The following is a 20376-nucleotide window of genomic DNA, read 5'->3' on the forward strand; positions in this document are numbered from 1 at the left end:
AGGAGAAGATGTTCTGAAAAACCAGACTTTTGATTCTTGAACTAACTTATATCAGCAACATGTCAGGAATCTCACGTCGCTATCAGCAAGACTATGGCGCTTTCTCCCTTACGCTTCGTACACGTCATGAAATTTCTGTTCAGGTGCCACGACAGCCAATATAAACGCCGCCTTTCATTCCTTCCGAATGTGAAGGTGCCTGTTTGTATCATGGCGAAAAGAGGGACGCTCTGGGACCATCCCTCATAAGTGCTTAAATGTGATGCTGACATTTCTTTGTCAACGTCACATTCTGGAATTACCGCCTGCGATGTTTCACTAAAGCGGTAACATGTACCACGGTGACAATATCTACCGCATCTTCTCTGTCAGCAAGATTCTCTACAACTTCGGCAAGCATTCTAGAGGCGTCATCTTACCATTTTTTGGGGAAAGCCTGTCTCAATGTAGTCTCGTAAACCAGACTCAACGATCCGTGTGAAGATAAGTCGTTCGATGGATGTAGACTCAATGGATAGGAGCCGCCTCGGTCTCCGTCTCAAGTGCTATTTGAAGTCTAAGTATCCCCCAACGTGGGCTTATAGCGCAGTGGTAGCGCGCACGCTTTGCATTAAGAATTCTTTGTTGTGTGAGGTCCGGGGTTCAATCCCCCGTGAGTCCATCCATTACTTTGCTCTGCTGTTTATTTTAGTTTCATTATTATTCACCAGAAGTCCTACGACAGTATTGAAAAATAAGCAGCATTGGTTTGGGTTCATGTTTCATCAGGTTCTATCTCGAAAGGTATGCTTAGTTTATCCCCGGTGTATTCGGCATGGTGAAGAAGATCTCCCCACTGTTTATACATGTTGCTCATGTATACATTCACCTGAGCTAATGGATTTTTTTTGGAGGGGGGGAGGTATGCGGTTATATTCACTGTTGGAGCTACTCTATGTAACTGTCTACATAGATATTGAGGTGCTTGTTCCTTTATGATGAGTCGATCCCGTCGTTCTTCATGGTTTGTCCCTAGTAGCAAAGCAATCCATCCCTTTTCTGAACCACGGTACACAGGGAAATGGGCTATAGGTGCGTTGTATAGACCTTCTGTCCACTGTTTTTCAGTGATTCACTGGCTGTTTCTGAGATCATGGCAATGAACTGAAACTACCCGGAAATTCTAAGGCATTATCCTACCGAGTCTGCTTCAAATAAAGATCCTGATATAACAGCACACGCAGTTCGACAAATCTGGCGGCTTACAAGAGCTTGATGACTCCTGCAGACGACATTCGGATATGCTAGTGCGTTATTATTCGTCCGATTCAGATCCATCTCTTTTATACTGTCCTGGAGCTCTCTATGGAATATTGGTACACCGTCTTATGTCTATTTCGTCACCTCGAGCGACTGCATTTGCCATGGGACAATCAAACGCGTTACGTCGGGGTAACGCTATCGGCGCTCAAACTGGTTCACATAAGCAGGCAAACATTGAAGTTCAAAAGAACGCCGACGAGACTGTTTCGCAGGCGTTGATTGATATATTTAGCTCTTTTTCCCTGCCGCAGAGTGGTTTTAAAGGAAAAAACTATATGGTAGGATATGAAAAGACGCTTATACTTAGCACGCCACTATAATTCAGCTTCTTACTATTCAGTTAATACCTATTTTCATTCCTGTACAAATCGTACCTTTGCCTTTTCCCATCTTAACGTTTCTACCAACATAACAAGTTGGTAATCATGGAACTTTCGAGCCGTCAGCTGGTCGTTTCTGCTCCTATCCTGTAGCAGATTTCAAAAGAAGCCTCAGAGATGAATTGTGGGGAGGGAAAAGATTATGTTTGCATTATATGTCGAGCTGTATATTAGATTATGCTTCCCAGACTTTTCCGTCTATGAAACTTATATCAAGATAGGGCACTGCTTGTGCCAAATTTAAGTTGTTCTCGGGGCCAAAGGCTGCGGTACACATAGGACGATATAATAAGCCAATCGCTTCTGCAATCAGGTGCGAGGTGTGATGCAGATCCCGAATGGCTTTACGTGACTGTACCGGCGTCTATCATCAGGGACTGGATACACGGGAAAAACCAGTGCACATTACCTGGTGATTCCCGAGGAGAATTCAATTTCCGGAAGGAACTGCTCCGTACAGGCGATGGTAAATTTGGAGAGTATATTGGCCATAGATAGCAGCATGGACACTTCAGCGAATTGAATGCCTGAAATTTAAATGAGCGCAGCACCACGCAAAAAGTGATGATCCATACCTGGACATGTGCGACGTCCATAGCCGAAGGCAAACTGACGAGGGTCTGGGTTTACAGATAATGAATTGTGGCTTGTATCTGCGAATCTGCTTGGGTCAAACTCGAAGGGTTTAGGGTAAAGTTGAGGATCATGCATTATCGCCCTATTGAATATGAGCCGTTAGCATGTATTCTTGTCACAGGGGGAACGTGTACACACCAGACATTGGCTATTATTGTCGCGTCTTTCGGTATTCGAAAGCCCCCATATGTGTCTTCGCAAACCACTTTATGAGGGAGTGCTGTAGAATAAGGAAATTTCAGTCAATAGTCAATACGACCTAACGCGGTTCTGACCAAGGTTGGCTACGGGAGCGAAGCGAAGAATCTCTTTCAGAACCGCAGGTAGATATACCAACTTGGAAAGAACTGCTGTACGAGGCGAGTCAACCCGGCCAATAACGTCGTCTATCTCAGCCTGGGCTCGTTCTTGCACTTGAGAGTATCGGGCCATAAGCATGAGGAACGATATCATAGCTGAAACGGTCTGTGAACGGCTACGTCAACTCGAGCTAATAATCGATACTCTCCACTCACAGTGTCCGCAGCCCCCGCGTATAAACCTCCCGCGCACCACTTAATAATGTCTTCCCCCTCAGGATCACTCCCGCTTTTTGCATTGAGAAGACGGGAAGTGAATGACTCGGTGTATCTACCCAATGCCTGATACGATTGATGAGTGTCAAGTCCCTGACGTATGCGCGCGCATAAATGCACTGACCATTTGTTTTTTGACCCATTCGTGCGGAACTCCGGAAAGAGAATCTAGGCGCTGCTTCCACTCCGCTCCTTGCCGTTTGAAACCAGCGAACGGTAGCCAAGACGGGAGAAAACGGACTGTTTAGGCGTCTACCATCACTTCCAAGACAAATTGGACCGACCAGACGTACCTATTGGATAGTAATCCACAAGCCACCTGCCAGGAGCCAGCGTCTGTGCAGAAATCATGGCGGATTCTTCAGCGACCTTAATGAAGTCATCATTCTCGGTGACGGTATATCCATATGCCACTTTCATAATTACAGCGGCGGAATTTCTAATGCGTGATTGTAGATGAATTAATGCCATCGCGTTAGTACACAAGAGACTTACCTCCGTAAATGATGCACATATTTTTCAGGGCTATCGATGAAACCCTCCACCATCATGTCTGCCATAGCATCCAGGAGTGACGAATATTGTAGCGTTGCCATCGCACCGACGCCTTCTTGGAGCAGTCGTCGATACTGTTTGTGACGACTATCCAGGGACGAAATATTAAATACAGATTTTCCTCGGGCGCATATTTCATGATACATCCATGCTTTTGGCCGGTCCGAGTAGATATTGGCGCGCTTGTCAAGCAGGTCATGCACAGATTTGCTATCGTTAAGCACGATGACGCGACGATTATATATAAGGAAGGATATCACCGAGCCTTAATGATGAATGGCTTAGAAATGTGTAAGGATGACATAACGGAACGTACTTCCGTAATGGCTTGCCCATTGAGCGTACTGCTTCCATGGCGCAGAGCTGGCGAGGCGATTCTTGACACCAAGAAAGAAACTTCCTCGAGGTCCAGGAGGAAGAGAAAGACGTCTAAAAGTAAAAATATAAGCCCGTATAGCCACTAAGACCAGGAGAATTAAGGTAGAGAAAAGGTATGAAGGAGATGGACTCATTGAGGGACCAGTTTCGTGAGGTCTACTTGGACTATCCTTTATATATCAAGCAGCGTTGAAACAGCATATGATTGTTCTGGGCCATCGTAGCTATCTGAAGAGCTAACACAGGATGACTAAACCACAGAGCAGGTAACTGAACCCCGCTGCTGCGATTCATACCCCACAGACTACGAACGTGATGCAAGTCTGGCTACAGATCTCTGTTTCATATGAGCGGTAGTATTTCGCGGTCAACCACGGGGATAACTAACCTCGAAAGGCAGTCACAGCTATGGTAAGTCCTGGAGCCATCAAGCGCCTGAAGGTTGCACGATCGATGCATCACTCATAAGGATGAATTGCCCAGAGCTATATGATGCCTAGTAAATGAGATGTCAGATATGAATGGTAGTGGACAGTCTATCCACAATGTGACAAGCAGAATGAATTTAACATACGGAGCATCGGCTACATATCTGCCTCGAGTTGATGACCACGTTATCGATGATATCAACATATCCGTACAGCCAGGAGCAATGCGGCAAAGGGCTGTAGTGAGTTATTCTGATCGTCCCGATGAAGCCGGTCGCCTGTCTCAAACTCCAAGGTCGCTTCGTCCGTCGAATATCGGACAGGTACAGCTGGAAGAACACATCACGTTAGCCTCGATTGGGTACCAGCACATCCGCATTGATCAATACCTACCATTCGTTCGGGCCCATCATTCGGACTCATCAATGGCGTCGTACACGTGGAAGGGGAGTAGCATAGAATAATCCCGCCACGTGCTGTATCAGGTTCAGGTCCTTGATGGGATCAATGGGAAAACTTTCAAGGCAAGGCATAGAAACCTAACCACTGGGTTTCACTCACATCGACCGCGCGGTCGGTCGGTCGATGTGTTCTATCCTCTTTGATGTATTCAGCACCGGCTACTTAACATTCACCATCGATCCCGTGTTTCTAATAGCAGCGAATGTATGTGTATAGGCGCTCTGAGCACGGGTTTAGAGAAGGGGGAAAGTCGGGGAAGAGAACGCTCACCTGACCACAATTGAGATCATATCCTACATAAATTAGGGCATAAATATTTTATTTTGTTTCTTCGTTACGGGAGTCTCGCGTTCTAGGCGACCCCCAATATGATTATGATAAGTTGATAGTCCCAAACATGATTCCAGGCGTCAGTGTTCGTAACTGTCATGGTCTTTCGGAGCCGATAAGAGAAAGACCTCACAGTTCAGTAACCGGTCCTGGAGGCGGCAATCTCCCATGAAGATCTAAAAGATAAAGCACTGAGGCCGCCGGGATGAAGCTTTTCACGTTAACCGTCGAAAACGGTCCCATCCGGTGTACAGAACGCCCTAGTTCTCCGCAGAGGTAAAGAACAGGACCCGCTACTCGCTAGTCAGCGGAATGATATCAACTCGGTGTTTTTCACTTAGCCATACCCGACGAGAAGCACTGGCACCTTCACCTCACAAATAGTCATATCCTCCTTGAGTGCCTGTCGCAAGTACAACAAATGTCTTTCGACGCAGCGGAACAAGCGGCAAGAAACTGGATGAGCAACCTGGCTCAGAAGATAGAGGGCCCCACTTGTCTTTGTGGACGGAGGGGGACAATTAGGGAGATGGGGAAGGAACACTACACTCAACTCTAAAATAACCGATAGCTGTCTTAGCTCATAATTTGCTATGACACATACATTTGTGTGTTGACCGACCTCGTTCGCAGGAGATTTGAATGGATAACCCACAACTTTGTTATTACCCATAAGCCAGAACTACTTCCGCTGTATAGGACCATAGTTTCTGAATATCCCCAGCTTATACTGGTCAACTAGTCTCCTTATTATGCTGTCTAGTTAATACCATTTCTTGTTGGTTCAATTCCTGCTGTAACCATTTTTTCCGTGAAGATGATCCTAACAATGCCGGACCCAATTGCCAATGCCGAGAAAGAGGTTGAGGAGTGTTGATACTCTTCAGAACACTGGTGCACACCAGCTCACTAATCGAGTGTTGAATCTCTTGTTGATCCAAAACCTGAGAGTGATAATATGGAAGACGAAGTAACGGACCACCGGCAGGATATTTTCGACACGGTGGTTACAGTACGGAAGCAGGACATGTGATGCAGATGCAGATGAATGTATCGATCTGCCTCCCTCTTGTAAAGAGGCCCTTGATGCGGTCTCAATCCTTCGGAAATATGTTCGCAGCACAGATGACCCATTTGTTTGTCACCTTGAAGGTGTTTTGGTTTCATTGCAGAGACTCGTTCACTCAAGGAAACCGGAATCACGACGTGTTTTGCAACTAGCTAGGCCAAGAATACAAATTACTCATAATCGATGCTTTTTTTTTAGCTTCTTGAACCCCCACGAGACACCCTATAACGGCCTCTCCCAGAACCCATACTCTGTAGTAACCCATAGCTCGGAGTGTCAACCAAGGGGTATGGGTTATTACAGAGTCAACTGCATAGAGCGGCCGCCAGAATATCTCTGATAAAGACGCATAAAAAGGGAGGATGGCAGAAGTATTACGGGGAGATGATAGTGGTAAACGTCAGATTTTGTTTGCCAAACCCTATTTTGAGGCAGAGTAGTTTCCAGCCTCGCCGTCGGAGTTTTAAACCCAGTAACGATTTTTGCAATTCCATTTTCTTGTCATTGTCGTTGTATACTTAATCAATATCAGATCTCAAAATAAATGTTTAACAAGTAAGTGTCAGCGTTACAGTAGGACGCAGAGCTTTTTTTTTGTTTCCTAACTTCGAAGACTACAAAGTGTTCTACTCCTATACGCGCCGAGATGAGATTAGATCGGAACGACCGGACCGCGATCGGTCTCCACGGATTACACCTCTTGCATCTTTACCGCCACCACGGCATGTCCGACTCAGTGCCAGCAAGTACACTGCCCTACCCACCCGTCCATAAGGGAAAGAAATTCGTGGTTCTATCCGATTGGTTCGAAATCGCCATCATCGGACGAAGGAGGTACTAACGTGCCTGCGTGTAATAGGGATGGCACGATAACGACGTTCGATTCGAACGATTGTGCGTCTAATATGTCTCTGGGTTGGGAAATAAACATGCTTACTCATTGCTGAGAAGACATGACTGATAACCTTGGGTATGGAAAGGAGAGAAGGAGACAAGGGAATCTGGATATCCTCACAGGAAAGGCTACGTTCAGGTGCGCTGAGCAGAGACGTTGAAAAGGTCCATCGATTTACGAACCTACGACAGGGACGCCTTCCGGGAGATGCTAGCTAGTGTCGTGGCTAACGGGCATTCGTTTGAAGAGTGCAAGGATGTTCTGCGCAAGAGTCCGTCCATCACGGTTCACTATTCGAAGTCTAATGAATAACTGTTTTCCCAAGATATACAACTTGACTCCGGATTCAAAGATTTCTATGCGTGGTGTAAAGCCAATGATATCCCGGTGATTATTGTCTCTAGGTCAGCCTAGCCCGCTCACTTCCCACTTTTTTGATCTCATGTGAACCAAGTGGCATGGCCCCAACTATTCGTGCCGTTCTTTCCAATCTGCTTGGGGAAGAAGCCGCTAACGAAATAGAAATCATATCTAATGATGTAGACCTCCACGAGGACGGGACCTGGTCCATTAAATTTAGACATCCTACCAGGTCAGACTCTTTCTTCGGTCCTTTCATTTTCTGATTGCCCTGTAGTGGATTCGGACACGACAAATCTTATGCCATTCTTCCATACCGACAGCTCCCAGAGCCTCCGACGCTGTTTTTCTTCGGCGACGGAGTGTCAGGTCAGTGTAGTCTGCATGTCTGGACTGCTAACGCGCTGATGTTGATCTGATAGACATGTCCGCTGCTAAGCACGCGGATGTCCTGTTCGTCAAGACGAAGGATCAAGGAGACAATGACTTGGCGGCGTACTGTATTCGCGAAGGGATTAAACATATCCTCTTCGATGATTTCTCTAAAGCGCTGCCTGTAGTGCAGTCCGTCGTTAAAGGAGATTTGACTGTAGAGAAGGCTCTTGCTATTGGTCAGGCTTAGATAATTGAGATGTAGACGCTTAATATAAAATCACAGATTTAATTTTTCTTTCAGGGCTATCGGTCATGATCTACCGCTTGTCCTTATTGGTATAGATAGAGGCGGGTATTACGTCTTTGTGTGGGACACAATTTCTGCCACGGAGATGTAGGATCATATAGCCTTTCTCTCGACACCCCGCTTTGGGTCCTCTGGAACATTCTACTTGACAAAGAATATAATATACCAACAGGTACTCACGTATTTTGCATCGTTAGGACAGCAAAGGAAGGCGCTCTCTAGGATGCGGTGGACCCCGTTGGTGCGTATACTATGTGCTTGGTAGACGGATCAGAAGTTTTGTCATTATTGGGTTCGGTTTGCATTCGACGACTAGGCGACATCCAGGGTGGCGAGTACTGGCAGTGACCCTTGTCCGTTTGGCCTTCGTTTTACTATGAGGGGTGGAATCATCGGCAAGACCGGTGTTCGTATATCATCATTTCATCCTATGATACCTGTATGCTTCAGGTACAATCCTCTCCTGCTCTCCCTCATCATGCGAGTCAAACCGGACAGAATTTCTCATTGTAAAATGGAAACCCTTCGGGGATTGAAGCTGTTTCATTTAATACCGATATATGAGGTCTTGAGAAGAGTTGCATTTCGGAAGGAAGGTGGCCTTCATCAGTCGAAACCAATATGGGATAGATATTCAAGTGAATCCCCAGACCTCGTTCAGCACCGATGGCGGATTCAACATCGTCGCAAGGTATCTGTCTACACTCCTGGCTCTTTAAACATCTTTACAAAAAGGGAAAAATAACCTAGGTCTTGTTATCACCGACATTGGGAGCACCCAGGATCGAACTGGGGACCTCCAGAAACACAGGAAAACATAAAGAACTTCAGTCTGTTGCTCTCCCAGCTGAGCTATGCCCCCAACTTACGGGACTGGGTTGAGCTGGAGTTTTTTTAAACTTATCACAAGCGACCTCTTAATTGTAATATTAAATAATGTCCCATTTCCACTTCCCCTGCTACTCATTTGTGTTCCTGCCCGCCTGCCTCAGTCAGCTTTATAGCGCCAGTGAACACAAGCAAAAATACATTTTCGGTGAAGCCCTTATGATGTACCCAACAAAATCTCATTAACAAAATCATCATAGCCCCTTGACGCGAACAAAAGGACGTCTGGATTGGTCACGTCTTTATTTCATTTCGTTACGAAAAGACACGGTCACGGGGTAATTTATAAACCAAAAAGAGCGGCCTGAGCAATCTATCGACGCAAACTACACCACCACCACCACCATACTCCCTAGGACTAGCAGCCCTTCGATTCACTTTCCTCCGAGAAGAATTGACACTGGCTCCATTACCTTCCTGTTCCCTTATATATTGATCTCGTCGCCGATACTGATATCTTCAAGGCCAGCGACTGCCGCCACCCCTTTATTGTCGAAATCCGATTTTTCACTAGTTTCTCCAACCGAGCAAAGAATACTCATCAAATGGGCAGTCTACCACTCTCCAAACGTGAACAGGCCCACCGCGTCGCATGCGAGCGGATCGGACACAGGATCGCGAGTAAGGAACAACAGGCCTCCATCAATCCAGATTCGGGCCCAAACGATTCTGCAGGTAATGCGGAGGAAACTCCACGCGAAACGAATCCGGTAGGTCTTGGCAGACGAGGAGAAAAAGAAAAAAAAGTTCGAAGCAAAGAAAACCAGGATGATAATGACGGAAGAAAAGTCCATTTCGACGACACTCTCCGTATCCGATGGATCGAATCGGCAGGACGCGAGCCTATCTTCGAAACTAACGCGCCTCCTGTCGCTGCCACCTGGCCCGTCGAGGTCCTCAAATATCGGCCCGATCATCCGTTCTCTTCCCCGCCAAAAATATTGGCCGAGTTCGAGCATGGCAACCCGGACCTGGTAAGGACCTTCCTGACAGACGACCCAAGGATCTATGGTTGCGACGACTGGGAGCAGTCAATCTGCACACCCTGGGTCAACGGCGCGGTGATTCTTGTCGATGGCCTGCCAGACGCAATCGAGATACCAATCAGCGAGAATCGCTTTCTGTCCGCGCGCCGCGTACTGAAGCTTGTATATACAGAGTTGATGAAGACCATCGAGAAAAAACCCAAGGTTTGGTGGAGATCGGTTGAAAAAGAGAGAAGAGGAGAAGTCGCGAGGGCGTGATGGAAACGCGTCCAGAACCTTGACGACTTGGAAGCGGGAACATCCGTCGCGGATCAGCCTCTCAGGCTCGTTGACTTTTTGCTGGAGAGCGTCGTCTTTGACGGGTTTTCGTTCGTGATGAGGGACTCATCTGGCCGGGGGTGGTTGAAAATGCACATCATGCCCGTCCGGTACGAGTAAACATGTACAGAACGGAGATCCTTGTTTCCTATCAGAACCATTCCATCCAAGCATGTCAACTACGCACCATTTTATTCATTTCACTGCTTGGTCTGCCCGATATTCGTTCCATCACACCACCGGAATGCCTGATCGTAGCGGTAGGACAATCTCCTTAGTTATAGAAAGAATTCATGCACTAGGAAACACGAGAAATTTTCAATCTGTACGTACCTGCTGCAACCACCCGGCTAGGTCTTGGGTCAAAGATGAGAAGTAAGATATAGCGAAGTAAAGGCCTAGAGAGCGAGCGAGACCCTGGGTAAGAGAATATGGGAGGGACGGCTGAGGATGGAAGGTATCGTCGAAGAACAAAGGAAAGGGCAGAGGCGTAAACAATGACATACAAACCCAAGAAAGTCCGCTCCATCGGCGCCGGCACGGGACTCCATCCCGGATAGGTTCTCTTCATATTCTGGCGTCGTCGGAGTCAGGATCCCGACCAGCCGAAGGTTAGGCGCCTGGAATCCTTACTCTGAAGCTAAACTACACTTCCTCGCGAGGTGAAAAGAGTTGTTGTCCGGCGTGCGGACCGTCATCCCTGGACCAAACATACGCCATCACCTCTTCGTCTCTCAGCACACCGTGGCGAGCAGCAATTTTCATTGCCGTCTACCGTGTCCAGGTTCCATAACCAAAGAATATTCTTTTCAAGGATCGACACGGAACTCAACATGCCTTGCGCAGGTCTGTCGGTTTGAAATGGAGAGATTGAAGGCGACGCTGGCTTCAGCAAATCAGGCGCGTCACTTCAGTATCCACGTCGTGAATAGTATCCTAACTTCTACAGCAGCATGCCTTCGATGTCTGAAGGGAGTCTGTGATAATACAGGACCCCTCGATTTGCGCGGTGTCGTATATGATAGAATCGTTCGTGGCCTTTTTTTCGTAGTGAAATCTTTCCTTATCTCACCATGATAGTCGCTCATCGGACTGCACCAAACTCACTTTACCCGGCCAGTGGTAAATTCCAGAATTTCGTGGCTGTGATAGCGAATCGTATTGGCGAACATCGAGTTCAGGAGGTACCATCCCATGGGCGCTGAAGCTGATTCTGTCGCAAGTGAGCATATTTTGGTGAACCAGGATGGAACGTAATGCATTGATGATTGACCTCAGGTCTGGGTACCTTCCCTACGATCTGGCGATGGCATGTATCCCAACCACCGCACCTTTGGTTATCTCGATGTCGCATCATTTCTCCCGCCGAAAGCGCGTGATGTTGAAATCGTCACCCATCACCCTGATCTCGCAGACCTATCCTATCTCGCTTTCTTTTACGAGTGATTCTCTCGTCACCCATCGGACAATCTCAACTGACCCATAATCACGCAATTGTATCTCGATTATCAGGTGTGAAGTGATGATGGATGATACGGCCCTGCATAAGCAACCACGGTCCACCGTTATGATGATACTGGTCTGCACCAGATACGCTACCCCCGCCAATACATTGGGTATTGTTTCTCACCAGGATGGCCCATACTGATTAACCTCAGATCTGGACTTTTTTTTTCTGCAGTCGACAAATGCAAGCTGACGGGCTGATATCGCATGGCCATCGTCACGTATAGTCCCTCTCTCCCAAACACCTAATTGTCCAGCGTCGATGTTGCGCAAAGTTCTTATTTCTGTCAATAATCAAGCGGTCCAAGAGCTTCGTTCCGATTATCTTTTGGCCTCCATTACCTTGTTGACGACTGAATAATGAACCTCGCCACCTCTTCCTGCGGGATCACTTCGGACTAGTTCGCTCAGGCCTCAGACGCCGACTTGAAGAATAATAGGTAGTGCCTAGTATATCAAGCGCGACGTCGCATTGCTTAAAGAGTATATAGAGGCCGAAGACGGATGCAGCCAGATACGACCCAAACAATTCGAGCTAGGGTTAGGGTTCCCAGGAGGACGATCTCCGTTTCTCGCGAACACAGCTAACGGACTGTGATGATATCTATGTGTTTGGCTCTGGCATTTGATGACGCCACATTTATTATACGGCGACGTCGACGCACCGTTCTGTTGCATTGTCCAGCCAGGCCATGGTAAGCTTTGGGCTGTCTGTCGTTCGCCAACCCTTCTAATCAATTTTTTTGTCTTTCGATAGATAGGTTTTCAGTCGAGTTTATCTCATTCCAGCGCCAGGCGGTGATGTGTGCAACCATTCATCGATGCAGTGTTCTGTCAAAGCCATTTCGCTCTTTAACGTTCTGAGGGACAGGGTTTCTACCATTCTACCATCCCGAGTGAGGGCCACGCCACGCTCGGGCTTCTTCGTCTTATTCTGCCTTGGTGAGAGTGGAGTTTGATCCCCACGGCGTATTGCACCGCCATTTTTGCTGTTGCACCGTTCTCGGAGAACATCGGCTGATATCCTGTCCTTTGGTTCTCATCGTTGTATCGCGGCAATTGAGCGCCGAGGCAGAAAAGGAACGCTACGTTCTGTCCATACATATATGGGGTTAGGGTTCGGCCCGTCCCTGCCGAATCAGAAGAGGACAAAGTGGACTGGGATTACATCCGTATGCCTCAGTTTCGTTGCAACCCGTGCGTCTATCACGGTTCGAAGGGATGATGCGACACCGATTGACCGAGATTGCCGTAAGTTGAGCTGTCTGTGGTTTTCCAGCCCTTCGAACGCAGGATCGTTTCACTGTGATTATCGTATGCAGGTGCTGTTGCTGCAGCCCTCGTCCAGCACCTACGATGGACGACTTCGAGTGTAGCTGTGTCCATGGATGGGCAGTGATTGCCGTGCCTTCAGGAGGGAACGTGGTTAAGAAATGGAGAGGGTGGCGTACTTCGAGTAACGTATTCGAATGTCCGGACCCACGGAGTACCCAAACTCAGCTCGTTGTTCGACAGGAGTCTACATGGTCGTTTGGGCGTTTTCGGTCTATGCATCCTGTGATGCTGTGTTGGCATCTACAGTCAAGATATCGCCATGGAAATTGGAAGAGGCATGATTCGCCTGCTCGAAGTGTAAGTCCTTGTTTCATGCACAATCGTTCCAGTGCTAAGAACATGATAGTATCCTTCAAAGTTCGTGACGGTGATGCTATTACTACTACAGTGGTGGTACATTCCAGTTACGTATGCGGTCCGTGATGCTATCGGGTGTACAACATGCTTGGTTTGCTTCCTCTCTGGCGTCCGCGTCTAAGCTCGATACCTCACCCTCCTCAAATGCATCCGCCATTTGTTCTCCTCCCCGTTACTCCTCAGACGCACGCTCAAGCCGTCAAACATTGTCGTAAAATGACTCCTCTTATCAACAAGCGTCCCACAGCCACATCCACACCCCTCCTTATAGCACCCGCCAACCACCTCTGGCTTGAGCCGCTCTCGTAACACGCTCTGCATCCGTGCGATCACGTCATGTACTGTTACGATACCGCCGCTTGCTGCGTGGACTTCGACGTTGAACCTCTCGACCTTGTCTATCTCGACGAGGATGTATACCCTCCCGAGAGGCGGGTTAGAGGCGGGGTCAGAGGCTACGTGCGGGTGGGGGACGATGCGGCTTGAGGAGAAGAAGTCGATGGGCTGGCATGTCCCTAGACGAAGGACTCGGTGGATAGAGAGACGCCTGCTGGATGGAAGAGGAGTTCGAGTAGACGCGTAGGGCGAGTGGACTCCGTCGTGGGGATGCGAGATGGAGTGACGTCGTGGTCGTGGAGAGGGAGAAGGGGCTCGAGGAGACATACTGGGACGAGGTAGCTGCACGCTAGTGGTGGGTCTGTGCGAGCGCCTTTGCGGGGGGAGCTGAGGGAAGGGCGACGGTGGCCGCAGACATGGGCGAGGAGCGGGAGATAGGCGATGTCGTGGAGATGAGGGGGACCAGGCTGGTGAGTGGGGAAGCGGGTCAGACAGCGGTACAGGACTGACGAGGAGCGTCACATAGAAGGGCGACGGCGCTGCATAGCGGCTAGAGTCGTCCTCCCAATGGACTCGTTTAGTGGCCACGGGCGACATAATAAACTATATAGTTGAGTACTGCGATGAGGATCGCGTCTACCAATTTATACCCATGTGAAACTGCGTATGGTATTTACTAGATCACATTATCGTTGCTGTATACGTCTGTCCCGTTGCTCCGAGCTCCATTCTTTGTTCCGTTCCTTCGTTCCGTCTTCGACGAATTTGACGGTTGCAAACTACGCTCAGGAGTCCGAAGTCTAACGTCCCGACGTTTTTTCTCGGAAAGCGGGGCTGGCTGTTCAGCAGTGGAATGGGTATCTGAATTCTGATTCTTAAATAAGTCCACCGGGTCTTCTCAGTTTATTCCCCTCTTATTATTATTAAGTTCTCATGCAGCTGGCACGACTCTCTCCTAAAACGAACTCCTGCATACTGATGGACTCCAAAGAAGGGTATGACGTCGTTCCCATCGACCTCAGCCCGGAGGCACTTGGAGAAATAACAAATAATCATCATGCTCAAATTCCTAATCGGCTGTTGACGTAGTGAAAGACCCATCAGATTACACAAGTTACAGGCAGAAACTCATGCCATGGAAGAACCGGGCGACCTGGGCCGGCGGAATTGGCAAGAAAACTAGATGTTGGCAAAAAAAAAATCTTTGAGTGAAAGGCAGACTCGGAAGAGGTCCAGAGGGATCGACATCCTGCTGATCCAGGGACAGAGAGGGAGTCATCATAATAATAATAAATGGTATTTCATCCCATTCCGAGTCCCCTGGTTAATGATGGCTATGCAATCGCAGCGATGAAATCCGGTCGTAGCCGAAAAGTCGGTCTAAATAATACATAATCAGGGACTCCAGCCACATGGCATGAGGGAAAATTAATGCGGCCTGAGTATATCTACTTGTTATGGTGGCCGCGCCCTCGACGTCGATAGTGTATTGACCAATGACCATAATCCATGCGCTGACCAATCGATCTCGGTCACTCGCCCAGCCATTCGCGCAAGTCGTATTCTTCCAATTATCACAATAACCCAATATGACGGTCCCTCGTGATTTAGCCACCCCTCGTCATGACACCTGGTATCCTTGATGAGGAGTGGAAAGTTCCAAACGGGTTTGCTCTTCAAATATGTCCGTGATTTTTTGCTATCTTCATCTGACGCTTGCTTGGGAGCGGCATCTGGGGATAAGTACGTTGATTAATTCGAGAGAAATCATCATGAAGTTCGGCATTCGCTTCAATGATAAGGCATCCATCCAAGTCGAACATTTTCACTCAAGGCCTTATCATGGATTAGGGAAAGTCATCCATCATTGGGAACGATGCTCATCAACAACCCTTGCGTGTGCACCACGGTTCTTTATTCCTCGCAGTTCTCCCAACCGCTGCAGCTGGGAGGATATGGAAGCTGTGCAAGAAGGATCCATGTTTGTGTCGTTATCCGTATCACGGATGCAGTAATTCCATGAAAGATTGATACGCCTGGAACTGGGCACCCTCTTGCTTTTCTGTTTCGCCTTGAGGGATATGGCGGTTAAAATGCGTAGGTACCATCGCAAGACTTTGTGTGAGTTTCATTAGCCACAGATATATAAAGATCAAAGGACGAAGGGTATGGTATGTACCTGTGTGTTGAAGTACTTGTGGAATGGTCTATAACTAACGCAAGTAAACCCACTATGGTTTTGATAATAGATATCATAGTGCAACAACAAGGACCGTGGGATGACCAATGTCTATGAGGTCAGTGACGACGAGGGAGACGTGCGTACGACAATAAAAGATTCAATGGCGGTGAAGTAAAAATCAAAAACGACACCGTGGATCATAGTTCGTGAGTAAACCTGCAATTCCACATGATCAACGTCGGGTTCAAAGAGCGAAAAAAAAAAACAGAAGCGTACGATTATTACTAGTGAAGATAATGAGCTTGCCCATGACAGATTTTGTCCTATGATTTTCAGTTACAGGTACTGAATGGAAATGAGGTCTATTCCTCGACGACTGTTCCATAGACGGTCTGCGACACAAATATGAGTTCTTATTCCAGACGCAATCGTGTATCGAAGGTCGTCTAGATTTAGAACCGGACCTGGAATTCAAAGACCAACTCTTACGAGCAGAGATTACGGTGTACGATGCCACTTCTGTCATATGAGAGACGCGGATGTGTTTCGCGGGAAAAAAATTCGGAGAAGGACGAGAGACGTAGTATTGATGAAGGATGTTCATGATTGTCCATAAAGAGCGGGAGAAGGACTTACTAGCAGCCAACACTAATACCTGAGGCTGAGTGAAAAGACAAGAGAACCGTCGTTATGAAATAAAGAGTCTACGTAAACTACACGTGCACCGAAAAACCTCAAGAACCTTCCCTTCGCTCAGGAAATATATCGACGACATACCGCACCGAACGCATGAGACCGAGGAGCGGACCAGCGTTTCAGACCGACGTTTACTGATACATGCGAAGCATCTCTGGAGCATGCCAAGGAACACATATAGATTCCAGAAGTTGGAAAACACCAGTGAAGCCAGACCAGAAATATATCAACGCAGGTGAAAAGGCTAAGTTTCATGCTGAGTTAAGGACAGGGGAGTCCAGCTGCAGCTTGTGGTCAAAAGAGAACCTCTGTACTGTGATAAATGAGCTTTGAGCAAGAAATATAGCGTTGGATATGACAAGCTGGCACAATGCCCAGTAGAAAGCTGCGGAACTTCGGGCCGGACCTTTTGCCGCCGAGAAATTGGCATCTACTACCCAACATCTACCTCCTCGTGCTCTTTGACTAGGATCTTTTCGAGAAACACGTCATTTTGGCCCATCTGACTTCTATCTGTTACTTTTGTTGGCACTTATTCCCCAAAATCCGATTCTGATCCTGCTGGTCGACATTCAAGTTTGTGGGGCCAGGGCCGACCACTACCACATTGTATAACAACGAGAGGCCAAACGGGCAGGAAATTGCGATCTGATTGAATGCAATATCTCATACATATAAAAAGACTGTAAATGATCCATCGCAACATTACTCAGGTTCATTCAATGGTCAGTAGCATGTCAGCAGTCCCGGAAAATGGTGACGACACTTCCTTTGAGCATCATTTGCACTGTTTTTCAGACCAAAACCATTCGTTTAGGACGTGAACCCGATGGCCATCCAGTTTGTTCAACGTGTCTACGATAGCCCTTCGTACTAATTTTGATTCTTTTGAAGCAATCTTACCGCGCTTAAGGTCGATGGCCATACAGGTGACTATTCCACAGGTTTGAAGATGCTATCATTTATGACTTCTCATCAGCAACTTCCCTGCGTCGGGAGCCGCAATAACTGACAACGTATTGAGGAAACCAGGCAATGGAAGATCGGGCCGCATAAGGCCGTGCGACTAGACTGCGCGGACTCCGAGTCGGTGCGGAGAAAAATTTCGAACCTGTCTGATGCATGTTTCAAATTTGGTTGTTTCTTAATCATGGTGGGTCTCCCTTGGATTTTTTACATTCAGAAAACATACCGTTGAGTCTGCATACGATTTGTACTGACGCCTGCTGTGTTCCTGCTTCAGGTGAATTCAGGTTTGTAGGCCCGCATGGGGATCATGAGTCATCACCTCCCTGATGGTTTGGTCAGACAGTGGGCATAAATGATGACTTTAGAATCTTGACTGCTTAAAACTTTTTGCTCCATTTTCTCTCCCAATGTCTGGCCAATTGATTACATCTCCCGATGGTACTCGCATTTGGGCTGATGCTACAGGCACCCCAGGAAAGCCTCCCGTCGTCTTCATTCACGGTTTTCTTGGCTCAGGCCTGAACTGGATTAAGCAGTTCAATGACAAGCTATTATTGGACAAGTTGTATATGGTACGGGTTTCCCCCCCATGTTAGCATGGTTTTTAACATCGATACTTCCAGATCAAATACGAGGTGATCCAAAACCACGCTTCCTCGGGGTATTCCTTTTATTCCTTCAAATAGACTCGTGGACACGGTCGTAGCGACCAGCCGGAATCAGAGGACGCCTACGCTTCTGCCAAACACGCGGAAGACTTCCAGGCAGTGTGCGCCGCTTTCGATGTCACGAAACCGGTTATAGTAAGCTGGTGCGAAACTTTACTCTGTCCTTTCCCGTTGTTAATCTTAAAATCTCGAACCTAGGTCGCTTGGGGGTGTCGTCGTACCCGAAATCCTGTCTCGATACGGCACGCACCCCGTTCCAGTGGCTGGGCATGTCATGCTCAACGCCTTACCCTGGATTTCTATGTCGCGGGAGATCGCCAAACCCTATAACGCTACCATCATCTCTTCGATCCGGTCTCCCCATACCACCGAATTCCATAATGCGCTGAAAGAATTTATCGGGGCTTTTGTCGCTCCTGGAAATTCAGTTTCTTTCGAAGATCAATGCGCGTGGATAGGCAGTGCAGCGGGCATGGTGAGTTTGATTGGCGCCAAGTTTCTGATCGTAAAAGGCTAACTGAAGGGCAAAGAATATTGCTGCACGGACATTTTCGCTCTCACGGGAGCAAGATGAAACTGCCTTGCTCTCTGTTGCTAATGAGTTGCCGATACTCTGTATCCAAGGTACAGAAGACGTGCTGGTAGATGTGGAGAAACATGAAGAGTTTATGAAGAAACATTTTGGAAACAATTTGGACTATCGACGACTTCCCGGAGCGGGCCATGCGCCTTTCTATGAGTTCCCTGAAGTTGTGAACCCAATGATTATACACTTTGCTGAACGCATGTATGATAGCGCGTACTAGGATGTATTCTTTCTGACACTTGATATATCTGATAGCCTAAGAGTTGCTAGACTCCTTGAAGTTTTAGTTAAGATGGTTGACTATAATAAGCTAATAAGAGTCATTTTCCTGGGGCTAGGTCTAGAGAAGCTGCCACTCAGGACTTCTCAATGGAGGAAGCTAGCGCGATGGTAAGAGTTGAACAATGCATGCGGAACCCTAACCTTAGGACATTCTTACCGCCTTCTCCCGCTTACCATCAAGATATGACGATCATACTTCTACTAGTGTTCTACTAGGCTCTACTGTGCTACTCAGACGCCAGATTAGTCCAGCTCTTCCTTGTCAGCAGACTGATATTAATCGTTTGATATGCATCTCAATCTCAAAATTTTTTATCAGTACTGACTCGGAGGTCCTTGCGGCAGTATCCACAAGGGGACCAGAGGCATGTAATGCGATCTCCTCTAGGAAATGGCCCAAACGGTACTTTGTTGTTTCCACGGTCTTCGCTACGCCGCAGACAGCAAGAACGTACTCACGGTCTTAGCGGTACCGGCAAGTTTCCATTGTTTTGTCTGCGGAACAAGGAGTCTGGAGCACTGGATTTCTTGTTTGAATTTTCTTCGAGGTGCGTACCCTTGTCTTTTCGATGAGCTTTGTATTAACATGCACCCGATTACTACCAGTCATCTGAATGCGGTTCTTGTTGACATGAATCAGATACCGGAACCCACTTTCCGTGTGGCTTTCTGTGCCAGTCCTTCGCTCTACAGCTTCCCGACGAGTGTAAATTGGCGTGAATTTGTCATTGCCTGTACCTCGTGCTATCTCCACTTTTCGGGATCTCCTAGCCTCGTGCCCCTTCGAAGGTAGTTGGTTTATATGGGTCCTGCAACGTGTTTTCCGCGAGGCATCACGGTCAGGTGAGCGCTTCGGTATCTTTGTTCTAATGGAGTTCATCTGAAAAAATTTTCGTCTCTGGCCAGGGTAAGCCATATCTATGGTTCCCTCCTTCCCAATATCTGCATACTTAGTCTGTCTTGTGGCGGGCAAGGATACCTGTCCCTAGTCAAGGGGTACCACTAGCGCTCCTCCCGCGGTGAATAGAGATTCGGATATTCTTACACCTATTCTCAAATTATTCCGTCTTCCTTCCGCGAACTCCTATGTGCTTCGCTTCTTACATTTGGCAGGGGTGAGATTTGATTGCGCGCGCCTGTGGGAAAGCAGTTCCGTAGCTATACCGTCCGCCTTGGGCTGCATTAGCATCACGGATTGCGGTGGCCGACGAACAC

At 47.7% G+C, this 20376-nt stretch overlaps 5 protein-coding genes and 2 non-coding genes across 7 annotated transcripts; 4 read left to right on the top strand and 3 right to left on the bottom strand.

Annotated features, from left to right (window-relative positions):
• The first annotated feature begins 574 nt into the window (after window positions 1–574).
• BT62DRAFT_t160 lies at window positions 575–661 on the top strand. The gene has a single exon. It is a non-coding gene; the product is annotated as a tRNA-Ala (tRNA).
• A 1200-nt stretch (window positions 662–1861) lies between these two features.
• BT62DRAFT_974282 (cytochrome P450) lies at window positions 1862–3960 on the bottom strand (the record flags this gene model as incomplete). The annotated part of the gene is made up of 10 exons (XM_043189155.1): window positions 1862–2034; window positions 2092–2209; window positions 2258–2400; window positions 2457–2538; window positions 2594–2783; window positions 2834–2959; window positions 3018–3133; window positions 3187–3332; window positions 3389–3713; window positions 3765–3960. The coding sequence occupies 10 exons, from the start codon at window positions 3958–3960 to the stop codon at window positions 1992–1994; spliced, it is 1485 nt and encodes a 494-aa protein (XP_043035317.1). The 3' UTR covers window positions 1862–1991.
• A 2845-nt stretch (window positions 3961–6805) lies between these two features.
• Window positions 6806–8046, top strand: BT62DRAFT_988822 (uncharacterized protein). Its single transcript, XM_043190125.1, has 8 exons — window positions 6806–6919; window positions 6975–7009; window positions 7067–7148; window positions 7202–7281; window positions 7336–7414; window positions 7465–7602; window positions 7648–7739; window positions 7793–8046. The coding sequence occupies exons 1-8, from the start codon at window positions 6840–6842 to the stop codon at window positions 7990–7992; spliced, it is 786 nt and encodes a 261-aa protein (XP_043035318.1). The 5' UTR covers window positions 6806–6839; the 3' UTR covers window positions 7993–8046.
• Window positions 8047–8821: 775 nt separating this feature from the next.
• BT62DRAFT_t161 lies at window positions 8822–8914 on the bottom strand. The gene has a single exon. It is a non-coding gene; the product is annotated as a tRNA-Phe (tRNA).
• Window positions 8915–9485: 571 nt separating this feature from the next.
• On the top strand, window positions 9486–10184 carry BT62DRAFT_923043 (uncharacterized protein; the record flags this gene model as incomplete). Its single annotated transcript, XM_043184468.1, has 1 exon — window positions 9486–10184. The coding sequence occupies one exon, from the start codon at window positions 9486–9488 to the stop codon at window positions 10182–10184; it is 699 nt and encodes a 232-aa protein (XP_043035319.1).
• A 2442-nt stretch (window positions 10185–12626) lies between these two features.
• On the bottom strand, window positions 12627–14375 carry BT62DRAFT_923045 (uncharacterized protein; the record flags this gene model as incomplete). The annotated part of the gene is made up of 6 exons (XM_043184469.1): window positions 12627–12880; window positions 12919–13101; window positions 13202–13325; window positions 13578–13946; window positions 14108–14245; window positions 14289–14375. The coding sequence occupies 6 exons, from the start codon at window positions 14373–14375 to the stop codon at window positions 12627–12629; spliced, it is 1155 nt and encodes a 384-aa protein (XP_043035320.1).
• Window positions 14376–17776: 3401 nt separating this feature from the next.
• BT62DRAFT_974286 (alpha/beta-hydrolase) lies at window positions 17777–19099 on the top strand (the record flags this gene model as incomplete). Its single annotated transcript, XM_043189156.1, has 6 exons — window positions 17777–17809; window positions 17900–18197; window positions 18249–18260; window positions 18312–18436; window positions 18492–18768; window positions 18824–19099. Exons 2-6 carry the CDS (start codon window positions 18033–18035, stop codon window positions 19097–19099), a joined length of 855 nt encoding a protein of 284 aa, XP_043035321.1. The 5' UTR covers window positions 17777–17809; window positions 17900–18032.
• Between the last annotated feature and the right edge of the window lie 1277 nt (window positions 19100–20376).

Source organism: Guyanagaster necrorhizus, assembly GCF_019112545.1.
Source record: "Guyanagaster necrorhizus MCA 3950 unplaced genomic scaffold BT62scaffold_34, whole genome shotgun sequence".
Taxonomy (NCBI): domain Eukaryota; kingdom Fungi; phylum Basidiomycota; class Agaricomycetes; order Agaricales; family Physalacriaceae; genus Guyanagaster; species Guyanagaster necrorhizus.

Bases quoted from the DNA above. Each gene is read 5' to 3' on its own strand.
- BT62DRAFT_988822 (XM_043190125.1), top strand. From the start codon at position 6,840: ATGTCCGACTCAGTGCCAGCAAGTACACTGCCCTACCCACCCGTCCAT. The intron at 7,010-7,066 runs GTGCGTCTAATA...ATTGCTGAGAAG, and splicing joins GACGTTCGATTCGAACGATT to ACATGACTGATAACCTTGGG. The intron at 7,415-7,464 runs GTCAGCCTAGCC...ATGTGAACCAAG, and splicing joins CCGGTGATTATTGTCTCTAG to TGGCATGGCCCCAACTATTC.